Source organism: Podarcis muralis, chromosome 11 (assembly GCF_964188315.1).
Source record: "Podarcis muralis chromosome 11, rPodMur119.hap1.1, whole genome shotgun sequence".
NCBI classification, from domain to species: Eukaryota; Metazoa; Chordata; class Lepidosauria; order Squamata; family Lacertidae; genus Podarcis; species Podarcis muralis.
The window spans coordinates 23,377,145-23,392,780 of NC_135665.1; the positions used below are offsets into that span (position 1 = coordinate 23,377,145).

Here is a 15,636-nt window from a genome sequence, read left to right on the forward strand (position 1 = left end):
CAGTTCACGGAGAGCAGTAGCCTCTAGCTGTAAGGTTCTTGAATCCAGATAATTACTCTCATTTGTGCTCAATTATCTGGAAGCCATGTTAGGGCTGACCTAGTTCATAGTGATTTTTTGCAGAGGAGAACTTATCACTGGAGGCCTGCATATGGTAAGTCCAGCAGAATTACAAAGGACAGGTGTCTAATATTTATAACATTTGGCATAGAACAAAATGGTAAATGACACTGCAAATTTTAATCCAAGAAAGTTTCTTGGCACAGAGGAAATAGTTCAGGGGACGATGGTGACCAGGTACATGCTCTCTATAAAACAGAAAAAAACTACAACTTGTACCATGAACTGTACCATGTATTCATGTTGCCAGACGTGCTTGGCTTCACTTCCTCAAACATGAGAATTGTGCTGGTTAACACTGCCACTGAAATACTGTTTTCAGAAGAGGAATTACTTTAACTGTTTCAGAAAGTTAGAATCCTCTTTGATTCGTTTGTTTTGTTGAACGTTGCTGATAGAAGTTACCCTGTAGCATAGTAGCATAGTCCTCTTGATCTCAGAGGTACCAAAGTACTTTACGCAATGCCTCAGACTTTGACCTTGTATACTATTTTCTCAACTGTTTACATTTGTACTTGGCCTTCCTCAGGGGAAATCAAAGCAGCATTTTAGTCTTACAACAGCTTTTGAAGCTGAGAGACAAGTGACTCTTGTCCAGATTTCCTGAGCTTGCTTCACAGTTGACTTGCCTAGATTTTCATTCTTCAAACACATTTTGACTTCTTCCATCCTGTGGAAGGCACATCAAACAGGAAGTGGTGAGGCAGGATGCCCTATATGCATTCTAATTGCTGCTTTCCTTGAGTCTTGGCCTTTGGCAGTACAGATCAATTTAAGAATGTGGTACCATTTGAGATGGATGTAACGTAGCTCCAAGGACACAAGCCAGGATCCTGTTCCAAGGACCTTGCTGTGGTTGCAAGCCATACTGGCAGGATCACGGAGGAGGACCATTTTTCCATTGTGAAAAAATGTGGTTAACTCACATGATCATGCACTCAATTCTCATTTAAATCTGCACAAATCTTCCTAGTGTTGATGTTATGTAGATTCTCAGCACACCTTCTCCCTGCCCTCTAGCATACTTTGGGACTGCATGGCAGAGGATCTGGCTTCATGCACAATGTTTTAAGGGTCTGTGTTTTATTGTGTGAAATTTACCGTGCTGGACTGTGAGAAAACTTTGAAGATTTTAGGAGATATTCCAGTATGTCTAGTATACATCAATCAATGTTGTGTTCTTCTTCCAGATATGAACAAGACAGTGGTCATGACAGTGGGAGTGAAGACATCTTTGTTGAGTCCTTGCAGCCTTTCACACTGGTGACCTTAGGCATGAAGAAATTCTTTATTCCTAAGGTTTCTCCTGCTCCAGCTGCTTCCAAAGATTCCATGAACAGAATTCTTCCCATGCCATCATGCATTGGAATCTGCCTTGACTACGACAAAGGCAAAGTTGGATTCTATGACGCAGACAGGATGAAATGTCTTTATGAGCGTCAGGTAGACTGCTCTGGTAAAATGTATCCAGCTTTTGCATTGATGGGGAGTGCAGGAATTCATCTGGAAGAAACGATTGCAGCAAAATATTTGAAATACGAAGATGAAGACATGTAATGCCCAAGGAACCATCTTTAGCATTATGTCTTAATTACATCATATCTCCTAAGTGCTTTTGCTGCAACCCTGCTTTTGAGTCTTTCTGTTTTCGTTTCGTTTTTTAAGTGTCACAGAATTTTTTCCATCTCTACCAGATTTCTTTTGTCCAGAAAGAGCTTTCTGGAGTCACCCCTTGACCTGCCTTTTGGCATGCCTTTGGAGCCTTCAGAAATCAAATGGATTAGCAATCTCATTGCCTTTCATAAGCTAGAAGTCTGGTGGCTATCTGGTTTTAAATTTTTACTTAGCTGATGCTTGCTGGCATTCACACTCCATTTTAAAATGGAAATGGGCCCTATGTAACATTGCATTTCTTATGGTTATGCATTATGTATGCTCCTTGCTTGAAAAGGAGTTTATTTCACTACATTGCGAGTGGTTAGGTGTCCTGGTTACTATATTTGCATGGGAGCAGAGTACATTGTGAATCCACACTGCAATAGAACACATAATAATTGGGAGATAGATGTGAATCACAATGATTGCATCCAAGATGGATTTATTGTGACTCACGCAATTGACTTTTACAAACCTGTCTATCAGTGATCAATAGCAAGGTTCCTGTGTGTGTTTTCAGTGTTGTTGATTATTTCCTATATACTGTACTTCAGTATATTTAAATATAAGTGCAATTTCTCTTGAAACATCAGACCTTGCTGTTGAAAACTGCATATAGAGAGATTTAAAAATGCAGGCCCAAATGGTAATATTACAGATTTTTTTAGAAAAAGAAAAAGTGAACATTTTTTGTTTGCATAGTTTATACTGTAACTTCATTTTAAAAAATGGTTTTTAGTGTGTTTAGAATAAAGTGTACTGACCGTTAAGTTTGGAACACTTTTGCCTTAGGGTGCCCTTGTCAATTAGATGTCTTAGCTAGAAAGTAATTCATACAAAACTGACCGAAGCTCCATATAGTCTGCTTAGCTTGTGGCAAATGTCCCTCTTAAGCAGAGGTTGGTGAAGCACTGCACTTCTGATCATCGTTTTCTTTTGGCGGAATTAAATTTATGTAATATGTTTTGCTAAATACTGTTTAAAAATACTGCAACAGGTTTCCCAAGGTTTGGCAGCTGCTGATCATTCGGGATCATAAAACTGTAGCCCAAAGCGTTACTTTTAGCTTGTGTTTATTTATGAGATGCTGACTAAGCCATAACTTATTTATTGTACAGTGAAGTGATATTCTGCTTTTTAAAAAGAACCCCTCCCCCATCATAATTTAATCAACAAGTGGATTTGGACATTTCTGCTACTTTTATGCACCATACTGTTTCAATGCACCATACTGAGAATTAGTGGAATGTTTGGGACCTATTCAATATAAATGTGGTGCTTACACTTCAGTTGAAGGGACCAGGGGCAAAGATGTCTATGCAGAGCTTCTTCCTTTAAACTAAAATTGAAAAGTTTTAAACCACCCAGGAATGTTGTGTCATGGTTTCGTTTGGTCTTTTTTTTTAGAAAAGGGGGGGAAAAACCCATCCAGTTTCTACTGAAAAGAAAGAGCACTTTACATTCAGACTAAGTGAAACCTTGTGTGGATCATTCACATATAGCTGCTATAACTAACAAACCTGTTAGGGACTACTGTGTGATCTGCAAAGCTCTATACAAGTGTACATCATGTAGACAATTTTCAGAAAATAATAATATTTGAAGCTTTAATGCAAACCGTAAGGCCTTGTTTGAAAATATTGTGAAGTGGAAATGTAACTTTCTCAAGATTTTTTAAAAAATAAAGTATGTCAAATAAAAATGCCCTTATTAAACACTCTTTGTTATTACTAAGATAATGGCAACTCCCTAATAACAGTTGACAACTGGATTTTAGGTGTGGAGAAGCTGATATCGTATTACTTATTGGCTGCATTTCAAAATGTGAATGGTATGAAAACGAAGTAAAGCAACTGATTTGATTAGCTCAAGACAAATTTCCAAAACACATTCCAAACTTGCTTATTATTTTGCACTGATTGTGCAGCATTAATTGTGATTCATACGTGTTTTTTAAACATGTAGAAATAAACAAGTAAAATATTTAAAACAGCAAAAAACAAGGACAATCACATACTCTCACAGCTCATAATTTCAGGGTTGCCTGGAACAGTATCAAATGTAGCTCTCAAATGCTTGAGTAAACAAGACAATTTAGCAAGTTCCTCCTGAACATTAATAATGAGAGAGAGAGGTGCATATAGCCAATGAGGACATTCCACAAATGGGGAACTAGCCTGTAACGAGTCAGTGCTAGCTGAGCAGCAGCCTGTAGTGTCGCCACCAAGACTGATTATAGGGCCCAAGTTCACATTTTGGGAACTGCTCTTTTGGATCCTTGGGTCCTAAGTGGTTTATGGCTTCTGAACTGGGCTCACTGGCAGCCAATGCAGCACTTTCAGGGTCAGTGTTGCAAGATCTCACCAACCCAGCAGTTGCATTCTGCACTTGCTACAGCCTCTAGACTATCTTCAAGGGCAGTCTGATGCAGAATCTGTTACAGTAGTCCAGGTAGGATGTACCGAGAGCATGGGCAAATAAGGTCAGGCTACTGCACAGGTGTAGCTGACAAACCAGCCTAAGCTTGGCATAAGTACTCCTCGCCACTTGAGATTTCAGTGCCAGTAGGAATCTGGTACTCCTAGACTGCACCCCTTTCATTCATGTGGAATGCAACTTCCCCCAAAATATTATTAGGAACTCCAATTCCTGGACACGAGAATTAGCTATTCATAGTGTACCAGTCTTGTGGGGTGGGGGGAAAGCATATTCCTTCCTCATTGCTGGCCTGCCAGCCCCAAACCTACTGATTGGACCCATAAAAGAGATGTTCTTTAGAAGTTTGGGCTTGACTTGAGCTGGAGACTATTTCTAGATCCTTGGCCCTGCAATAAGGCCTTCTCTGTGCACACTGCCAACTCCAAACAGTACATCAAACCAGTCCAACTATTTATGAAAGGATTTGTTTGTTTAGCTAGCCCGTTTGGTTAGACATGCCCTGTCCCAGAACTCTCAACCCCTTCCCTTCTCCATTTGCTCAGATAACCCCCCTGGCTTGTCTTAAAGATTCTAATACGCAGTTTTATTTTCCCTTGCTCTCAATGCATAAAAGCTTTTGTTTGCTAGTCCTGGTTCTGACACAATCTTAAATCATTTGCAAAGGATGATTGCACATTTCCCCTTGTCCTATTAAGAGTTGGTTTTCAAGACAATGGATGTCCTGAATTGGTGCTGGTAATGTTTTTAGAAGGGCTAAATTTTGAGAAGCTGATTTTTATATATATATAAAAAATCCTTTTATTTGATCAACATAAAAATTCCACAAGGATGAACAATTAACAGTGGGAACATACAAAGTTGGGGAAAGCTAATAGTGCTGTCCTGTCAAGTGATTTGAGTACAGTATTCGATGAAGAAAGCCCATCTCTCAATAAATTACCCAAACTGATTGTTTCTTGAAGTTTTTCATAGATATGCTAGTTTTCATAAATATGCTAGTTTTGTCATTAAAGCTTTCCCCCACATTTATCTTAACTAACTTGTTACAATTGAAGGGTTTTTCCTTTTCCATATTTGGGCAATGCAGAGTTTGTCTCCAGTCAATTGGCTTCTTATATGCTGAAGAGCTACATTTTTTATTTATTATTGCAGAGGTAACTGACTCTCCCATTTATCTATTTTCCCGACCTGTGCAAAGCTGCGGATGCAGCCTTACTTGGCTTTGGGAAGGCATGAGAGCTCTGGTCTGGCAGCACATTGGGAATAATGCTTGAGGGCTTTGGCAGGGTTCTAGAACCTGCACATTTCCCAAAGCTGGGCAAGTGCTTTGTGGGATTTGGGAAGGTGGTGGGAGGGCTCTGGAACATTGCCAGAGCCCTTCCACCTTCCCAAAGGTGTTCAGCTTCCCAAAGCTGTTCAGCTTCCGAGGGGCATTTGAAAATGGAAGCATTCATTTCTGGGTTTTGGGCGTTCAGGTTCTGAATTGGTTGACTTCCGAATGCTCGGAAACCAAGGTTCTACTGAATATACATGGACCTCTGGAACTGAACTGTTGCGTAAGATATCTTAACATTGGGAGAGCATCGCAGAACAACTGATAGAGCGGAATGAAGTGCGGATAGTCCAGTATTAACCCACCTCTAATGCACTATTATTGTGTCAATGGCATGCCAAATAATATACCCACAAAGCCATCCCAGTCTGGAGGGGCGCTTATAGCAAGCATTCATGGAGGAAGAGGACAGATATAAGTTTGGGGAGTGTGCTGTGAACTTTAAAGGCTCCCTCATCCCATGCAAGATGTTTCAGAAAGGAACTCTTTAATCTCTTCTGAGATTAAAACTGAGGCACATCGGCACAATATTTTTAAAGCACTGTGATGTCACTTTAAGGGTCAATCCTGGGAACTGCATGCTGAGTGTTGTTAAAGGTAAAGGGACCCCTGACCATTAGGTCCAGTCATGGCTGACTCTGGGGTTGTGGTGCTCATCTTGCTTTACTGGCCGAGTACAGCTTCCGGGTCATGTGGCCAGCATGACTAAGCCGCTTCTGGCGAACCAGAGCAGCGCACGGAAACGCCATTTACCTTCCCGCCGGAGCGGTACCTGTTTATCTACTTGCACTTTGACGTGCTTTCAAACTGCTAGGTTGGCAGGAGCTGGGACCAAGCAACGGGAGCTCACCCTGTCGCAGGGATTCGAACCACCGACCTTCTGATCGGCAAGTCCTAGGCTCTGTGGTTTAACCCACAGTTCGTTGACCCCTATTTCCCTCACAAAACTGCAATTCTCAAAAGTTCCCTGGCAGGAGTGTTAAAGCACCCTGGAAATTGTAGCTCTGCGAGAGGAATAAGGTTCTCCTGTTGACCCTAAGCATCCTTAACGAAGCACAGTTTCCAGGATTCTTTGGGGGGAATGCCACGGCTATTAAAATTGTAGGATAGTGCTTTAAATGTATAGCACCCCCCTCCCTATATAGCTCAGATGCTCTATAGCAGCTGCTCACACATAAGGGCTCCTCTTCTGAGCTTACGGCCTGGATATTGGGGCTAAATCACCCACATGACAGTGGGGCAAGACCAGTGTCACATCCTCATTCCTCCTGTGCCTGAGTGCCTCCATTTGAGTAACAACTGCGAGGAGTGTGTCTGTCTTCACCTTCAAACATCCTCCATGTAACTTTCCCAGTAATATTGGCTCAACAATTGTGAGATGCTTTTCTTTGCTGTTCTTTGGTCTTGCCAGTAGATGGTGACCATCGACCATGCAGCAAGTAAGGAAGAATGATTTTCATTCACGGCCATTCCTTCTGTCTAGCAGAGTTGCTGCTTTTTGGTATTTATTGCCACGTGGAAGAGAGAAGCATATCTCAAACCTTTGGGACAAACAAACAGAACTGGCAAATTCTAAAGCAACCACTGGGGTTAGGTTGCCAGCCAAAAAAAATTGTGTCTTTTAAGGTTTTTAAATAGTCTGTGGAGAAATCATAGCAACAAACAACAAAGTCTCCCCATATTTTATTTTATTTTTAAAAAGGCTTTTGTAGCAATAGCATTTTACTCATGATTAATTTTCAGAAGTTGACCAAGAAAACTTGACTTGATGGTTTTATGCTAGATAAGGGAGTTGGGAAGGGAGGTGAAAATCCCAGAACACTTGATAGCTTGAAAGTTTCCATTTGCATAGTTGATCAAAAGAATAATGCAATCCTATACATGTCTATGCATGACATACAGCTAGGAAACTCTGTGCACAGGACTAAGCAGCTTTATAGTCTCTCTTCATTGGAGTCCAGGATGAAAAAGGTTTTGTTTATTTCCCTGTTTATGGCCTTTGTGTGTAGTATAAAAAGTGCCTGCACAACCTCTAGTACAGGGGCAACCCTCCAGTTGTTGTTGAACTGCACTGCCCATCAGCCCCAGCCAACTTGGCCTGTGGCTGGGAATAATGGAAACTAATTCATGAACATCTGAAGGAGTCACACTGATCCTTGCTTTAGTACAACCACCACTAGGGGCAGATGGGGATTGTCAAGCCCATCTAGGAGAAGGAGAACTCTGATCCTAAAGCTCCACTGCCTTGTGGGATATCTTTGGGAGAAGAAAAGGCTAAGGTGTAAACCCTACACAAATCCTGAGTGGAGTCCCTAAGACAACTGGATGGTGTATTGTACACCTCCTTCTAGCAACTCCTGCAGCCAAATGTATTGCTCTGCTTTCCTTTGGACCACATCAGCGAGGCCGAGAGAGGGGTCTTGTTGTCTGCCAGCCCAGGACCTCCATGCACGCTGCCCAGGCTTGTGCCCTGGTGAGGTCACTTCAGTGCTGCTAACACAGCAGTTTGACTTTACCCCCAGAAGTCTCCATTGTCTCTCAAGATAGACAGATGCCAACAAGACAGTACAACCACCACATTCTGAATCCCATATCATACGAACCAATGAGATCTTTCAGTTAAACTGAGCTCTGCCCCCCCCATCCACCCCATCCTAATCTGCAGCATCTTCTCCAGGGACCCAAGCAGGTGAAGAGCTACCTGCTTTCTTTGTGACAGCCCAGAGACAGTATCACTGTCCCACTGTGCAGTACAGTGGTACCTCGGGTTACAAACACCTCGGCTTACAAACACTTTGGGTTACAGACTCCACTAACCTGGAAGTAGTACCTCGGGTTAAGAACTTTACCTCAGGATGAGAACAGAAATCGCGTGGTGGCGGTGTGGTGGCAGCAGGAGGCCCCATTAGCTAAAGTGGTACCTCAGGTTAAGAAGGGACCTCCAGAACGAATTAAGTAACCAGAGGTACCACTGTAACTTTTTAACAAACCATTTGGTGGCTTTTCTAACCTCGATCTTTCATTTCATCTGGTTGCTTTTATCCACCAAAGTATTTGATTGCCTTGGGACCAAATTTCACTCTCTGCTTAATGTGTAACATGCAGCCATTTTGTCTTGTTTTTCTTTAAGTGTGTGTGTGTGTGTGTGTGTGTGTGTGTGTGTGAGAGAGAGAGAGAGAGAGAGAGAGAGAGAGAGAGAGAGAGAGAGAGATCATTTTCAGGCTTACCACATCTAGGGCAGGGAGGGCACAGCCATTAAGATTGCAAGACCAAAGAACTAGGACTATTAATATCTAGGGAAAAAAACTGCTGTAAACAGCTATGAGACTATGGGAGAAAATAGGAAACACGTCAAACCAACCAAACAGCCAACAAATTCCTGTATCGTTGGGCATCAAATCAAGTGTCCTTATCAAACAAAACAGCCAACCTGCTCAGGGCAAACCCAATTCTTGACCCACATCTGATGTCAAGCCAACTTTTTTACTTGTTGTTGTTGTTCTAAATGTGGTTGGCAGGATTCATTTGTCCCGATGTCCCTGTAATACAATGTTTGGATCTAAACGCGCTGAAAGTGGAAAGAGTAATAGGGCTTTTTGCATGCTATAAACCCCGAGGCCTTTTCTGTGCCCCCACCTGGATTATCTCTCTCATCTCAAATGCATTGGCATCTGATGAGGTTGCTCTCTTGAACCTGCCACTTTCTCTATTGTTACACACATTGGAAAATTGGAGGGATAACCTCTGTGATCTTGTTTTCCTGCATGAATGCAACACCTATGTTTAATTTATTATTCTTTGGCTATTGCTGTTGCTTCTGAATGTGACTTGAATATTTCGCGCCACAGTATTTAAAATAGTCTCGACGTACTGAATGGCTACTTGCTTTTCTTAAATACAGAAATAATTATTGTTATTCCTGATTGGCATGTTATCTTATGCTGAACCAGGAAATGGAACTTATTTTAAAACAACCACTGTCTCCTTAAACTGTGCATCTTTTCTGCACTTTACCTTTTTATATGCAGACTTATAAGACCTTTTAGTGCCTATGTTAAAAAGTTTAAATATCAGGAACTTTTAATTTTTTAAAATTGAATTTTCTGGTCTACAATTTCAAATACTCATTTTACATCCTTAAAATATCAATGACTTCCCTTCTTCTCTTTCCACGGTTCATTTTACATAACTTAAATCCCTGCAAATTTTACAAAAACTATACCAATCAGTTTTCCATTATTGCATCCATCAAAACTTATCTACACTGTTGAATTTATCTTAATGCTGCCAGCATTTTCAGCTGTATACAATTATCTTCCATATATTCAATTAACGTTTTCCAATCTTCTTTAAACATATGTTCTTCCTGTTTTCTTATTCGATATGTTAAGTCTGCAAGTTGTGCATATATTGTCAACTTAAGTTGCCATTCTTCTTTGGTTGGGATATGGCAATATCAGGAACTTTTCTATCCTCTGTTTTCACAGACCCTCCCAAGTGTCCCTATTTTCCAGGGACAGTCCCGGATTTACAGAAGCCACCACAGTTTCTGGTTTGATCCCCGAATGTCCCACTTTCCCCTTGTTGTTGTTGTTTAGTCATTTAGTCGTGTCCGACTCTTCGTGACCCCATGGACCAGAGCACGCCAGGCACTTCTGTCTTCCACTGCCTCCCGCAGTTTGGTCAGACTCATGCTGGTAGCTTTGAGAACACTGTCCAACCATCTTGTCCTCTATCGCCCCTTCTCCTTGTGCCCTCCATCTTTCCCAGCATCAGGGTCTTTTCCAGGGAGTCTTCTCTTCTCATGAGGTGGCCAAAGTATTGGAGTCTCAGCTTCACGATCTGTCCTTCCAGTGAGCACTCAGGGCTGATTTCCTTAAGAATGGATAGGTTTGATCTTCTTGCAGTCCATGGGACTCTCAAGAGTCTCCTCCAGCACCATAATTCAAAAGCATCAATTCTTCGGTGATCAGCCTTTTTTATGGTCCAGCTCTCACTTCCATACATCACTACTGGGAAAACCATAGCTTTAACTATACGGACCTTTGTTAGCAAGGTGATGTCTCTGCTTTTTAAGATGCTGTCTAGGTTTGTCATTGCTTTTCTCCCAAGAAGCAGACGTCTTTTAATTTCGCGGCTGCTGTCACCATCTGCAGTAATCATGGAGCCCAAGAAAGTAAAATCTCTCACTTTCCCCTTAGGACTTCCCTATTGCGATTGGAGAAATGTTGGAGGGTATGGTAGGACGGCCCTATTTGCATTGGAGGGTATGGAGTCATGTACCGTATTTTCCGCCCTATAGGACGCACTTTTCCCCCTCCAAAAATGAAGGGGAAATGTGTGTGCGTCCTATGGGGTGAATGCAGGCTTTCGCTGAAGCCTGGAGAGCGAGGGGGGTCGGTGCGCACCGACCCCTCTCACTCTCCAGGCTTCAGGAAGCTATCCGCAAGCCGTGGGAGAGCTGTGCAACTTCACGCAGCTCTCCCACAGCTTGCGGAGAGCTGCCTGCACCCTGAAGCCCACGGCTTGTGGATAGCAGCCTGTTCTGGGGGCTGGGGTCGGGGGAAGCTCGGGCTTCCCCTGCCCCAGCCCCGCACCTGGGGGGAAAATAATTTTTTTCCTTTATTTCCCCCCCCAAAATCTAGGTGTGCCTTATGGGCCAGTGCACCCTATGGGGCAAAAAATACGGTAACCCCCAAGCCAAGGAGATAAGTAACTGACTTCTTTGGTAGCATAAACAAAATGTCTAAGGAGGAATTTTATTCTTCTAAAGCTCTAGTGAACTCAGAGAAGAAACACTAGGGGGCACTTTAGTCCATGTACAAAACATTATTTCTGTCTCAGCAGTGCCTTTCTTAGTACAGGTGGAAGTGCAACCACAATTTCTTGCCACAATTTCTGAATGCAGCTCATTTCAGTTTCTGCAGATGTAAAGGGCACAAAGCTGAAATACTTATCAAGAAGAGTCGGACTGAAGTATCTCAATGGAACAGGGGTCCAGCATCCTCTATATCTGCTGATATTTTAAAACATTCACAAATTTAAAACCACCAAGTAGAAATGAGATTACTGGAAAAACGGCCATGAGAGAAAAAAAAGAGGAGGAGGATTGACACATAGGTGGCTGAAAACTCCTGACTAGATTTTTTCCTAAAATATTGACGCAAAGGTTGACATTGGGTAATAATAATAATAATGCACATTATTATTATTTCCTCAACTACTCTGGGCGGCTCCCAACAGAATATTAAAAACACGATAAAACATCAAACACTAAAAACTTTCCTAAACAGGGCTGCCTTCAGATGTCTTCTAAAAGTCAGATAGTTGTTTATTTCCTTGACATCTGATTCTACAGGGTGGGTGCCACTACCAAGAAGGCCCTTTGCCTGGTTCCCTGTAACCTCACTTCTCGCAGCGAGGGAACCACCAGAAGGCCCTTGGCGCTGGACCTTAGTGTCTGGGCTGAACGATGGGGGTGGAGATGTTCCTTCAGGTATACTGGGCTGAGGCCGTTTAAGGCTTTAAAGGTCAGCACCAACACTTTGTTGTAGCCAATGAAGTCATTGTGCTCATGGAATGGAGGGTTAGGGTTGAGGGAAGTCCCAGAGCAGATCTGGGGGTGGGGACATGGAAGGGAAGTTTGTCTTACTACATTTATATTCCACTTTTCCTCCAAGGCACTCAAGATAGTGTACATGGTTCCTCCTCATTTTATCCTCCCAACAATTCCATAAGATGGGTTAAGCTGACAGACTGTGCCTGGCCCAAGGTCAGTTTCATGCCTGTGCGAAGATTTGAACCCTGGTCTCCCAGCTTCTCACTTTAACACTCTAACCATTATACAGTGGTACCTCGGGTTACATACGCTTCAGGTTACAGACTCCGCTAATCCAGAAATAGTACCTCAGGTTAAGAACTTTGCTTTAGGATGAGAACAGAAATCGTGCTCCAGCGGCGCAGCAGCAGCAGGAGGCCCCATTAGCTAAAGTGGTGCTTCAGGTTAAGAACAGTTTCAGGTTAAGAACGGACCTCCGGAACAAATTAAGTACGTAACCAGAGGTACCACTGTATACCACACTTTGTGTGAGCACTTTGACTTCATTAGATACAACCAATTGTGGGGTTGCCCCTATCCGGCAATAGGAAACGGATTCGAGAACTGGGTCTTGCACTGTGCATATAAGTGGGGGAAAACCCTTTCACCTGGCCTTAGGAAATGGTGCAAATAGTTGTCCTATCTTAAGCAGAGCTGTGCACACCCATTGAAGAAGTGACTGGCAATGTTGGCTGTCAAAGCACCAATCACCTGATGAGGAAGTAATGTAGGAGGAAACTATCCTGGCACTTCATCAACAGATTGACACCGCAACCAAAGCTTAGAGAACTGATCTCTTTTTCAGGGAGATTCTGTATGTAACCTGATACAGAAGTTCAGCACTGTACCCGGCGCTATATATTCAGATTTAATAGTTAAAGAATGCTCAATATTTCATTTAGACCAATATGTTTGCAGAGTTACTGGTATTTAAATAGGAAACAAGACTATAAATTCCTTCTCAGAGGACAGTAATTAAAAATGGTTGGAAATTTTTTATCAGTTCCTAGCTGGAAAAACGAGCAGCAAGAACCACCTTCTTCATCTTACTAGGTACTTGACATCCATCTTCCATTAGTGATATTAAATTAATGGAAGCTGATTTGCCAGCAGTTCACTTGCTGAGTCAAGACTCTGAGCGTTTAGTTTAAGCTTCCTTGCAAGGGATTTTGCATTGCGGTACTAAAACTCAGTCAGTTTAATCTAAAAAACCATTTCATCTGAAGGACATGGAGCCAAGCCTATGCTCACTCACTGAAATCAACAGCATGGAGGCACTGTCTCCTCGATAAGAACCAACCACAGGGAGCCAGCGTGGTGTAGTGGTTAAGAGCGGTGGACTCGTAATCTGGTGAACCGGGTTCGCTTCCCCGCTCCTCCACATGCAGCTGCTGGGTGACCTTGGGCTGGTCACACTTCTCTGAGGAAGGGAAAGGAGATTGTTAGCCGCTTTGAGACTCCTTAAGGGGAGTGAAAGGCAGGATATCAAGTCCAAACTCCTCCTCCTCCTCCTCCTCCTCTTCTTCTTCCTCTTAGCACTTGCACAATACTTCCACAAATCTCACATCTGGCAAAAATGTTGGATGGCAGAGGGGTTGCTGTACAGCGTCCCATGAAACACAGTTTATTCTGTGATGCTATCATCTGTGCTTCTGAAATCTCTGAAATCTAAAACATCTGATGCTTTTTTAAAAAAGTGTGTTGGGGAGAGGCTGTTTTAGTTTTTATTTCTGTTATTTCTCGGTAGTGGCGCCCGCCCTGTGGAACGCCCTCCCATCAGATGTCAAAGCGATAAATAACTACCTGACATTCAGTAGGCATCTTAAGGCAGCCCTGTTCAGGGAAGTTTTTAATCTGTGATATTTTACTGTATCTTTGGTTTTTATGGAAGCCGCCCAGAGTGGCTGGGGAAACCCAGCCAGATGGGCGGGGTACAAATAATAAATTATTATTATTATTATTATTATTATTATTATTATTATTATTATTATTATTATTTATTTTGTGCTTTTATATTGTGCTTTTATGTTGTGAACCGCCCTGTGGCTTTGGGTATAGGGTGGTATACCAATTTAATAAATAACAGCAGCAGCAACCACTTGAATGGCTCTTTCCTCCTAATAATGGAGCCCAATCAAACTTGAAAGCTTTCCTGCTGAAGCACCGTGTGAAATGAATACGAACCCACATGGCTGATCTGTACCACTCTGAAGCCTGCTGCATGCATTACTTACATGAAGGGGCTCTACCTCCCAAAAAAGGAAGTAGGGCCCTGATTCCTGACCCCACCCCAATCTGCCATGCTGGGCTGGTCCTGGTCTTCAACATCAGCATGTTAAGTGTCGATGACTATAGCTGCTCAGCCCCAAGTGCTCCATGCAATCAGTACCCCAAAATTATCCCAGTTGCATAGAACATTTAAAGGTGAGGAACAGCTCATGTAGATGCCCTTCTGCAGACTTCTGTGGTTAGTATGTGGAATTCCACCCTTACAAGTGATTTTGAGGTGAGCTAGGACCCAATTCCCTTCCTTCATGCAGAGCCCCCAGTAACGCATGAAGGGGACTTGAGGGATAACTTAAATCTGCCAATCTAGGCATTATGTCTCTGAATAGCATCTGGGGGGGGGGACACAGAGGGGTCTCATCCCCTCTAAGGGAGACATCCCCCAATAGTCTATTGCCTGCAGCAGGCCTCACAGGGCCTACTCATGGCCGCGGCAGGCCCCGTCCGGCCTCCCCGCAGCCACAATGGGCCTCACGGCCTCCTCTGGCTGCATGACGTCACCTCACGCACTCGCACTGGGTTCCCCCAATGTTGGGTGGAAGCCGGTGCCTGTGGACATCTGCTCAGCCACTGTGAGAAGAGGATGTTGGACTAGACGGGCCATTGGCCTGATCCAGCAGGCTTGTCTTGTGTTCTTAGGTGGTTCCTTCACCTTACACGTTTCTGGGTTCAGTGAAATCAGAAGCATGGGAAGCCGCTGGCTAGGTTCAAACAAAAACCGGACTTCCTGCCCTCTCATCTTTTTCATCTTCATCTTGTTTTGATTCACATGACTATGTCAATTCCTGGCCTGTTTCCATTAGTGCAATATGCACAATGCTTTTCTAGATAGATCCTGGATGACTGCGGCAAAGCTGTAACTGACAATACCAAGTCAATAGACTCGTGACTCAGCCATTCAAGCTCTGTCTCACTGAGTGGAGTGGAAGGAAGGAAGAAACGTCACCTTTGGTCTATAAAGAGCTCACACTGATCCCAGTTACAAGTATCCCCACAAAACAGCATTGTTTGTGGTTTGACCTGAACGGTAGATCTTGCTTTCCCCCCTCCTGTAATGGGGACCATTCTAGTTTTCCAAAATAGCTCTGAGACACCAATTCTCGGCTGCTATAAGGTTTTTGTTTGTATTATGACACAATGGCAGCCATGGCTGTCTGTGGAACAGCACATCTTTACGCAGATATGTAATTCATTCCTCCAGAGC

At 43.0% G+C, this 15,636-nt stretch overlaps 1 protein-coding gene across 5 annotated transcripts in view; it reads left to right on the forward strand.

The window, feature by feature from the left end:
* Positions 1 to 3,491, forward strand: part of TRIM36 (tripartite motif containing 36) — a 58,795-nt gene extending 55,304 nt beyond the window's left edge. For all 5 annotated transcript variants that reach the window (XM_028748318.2, XM_028748317.2, XM_028748320.2 and 2 more), the window contains one exon: positions 1,311 to 3,491. In XM_028748318.2, the coding sequence (XP_028604151.2) occupies positions 1,311 to 1,677 (367 nt within the window). In that variant the 3' untranslated portion in view covers positions 1,678 to 3,491. The remainder of the gene's footprint in view (positions 1 to 1,310) is intronic.
* Positions 3,492 to 15,636: the final 12,145 nt, after the last annotated feature.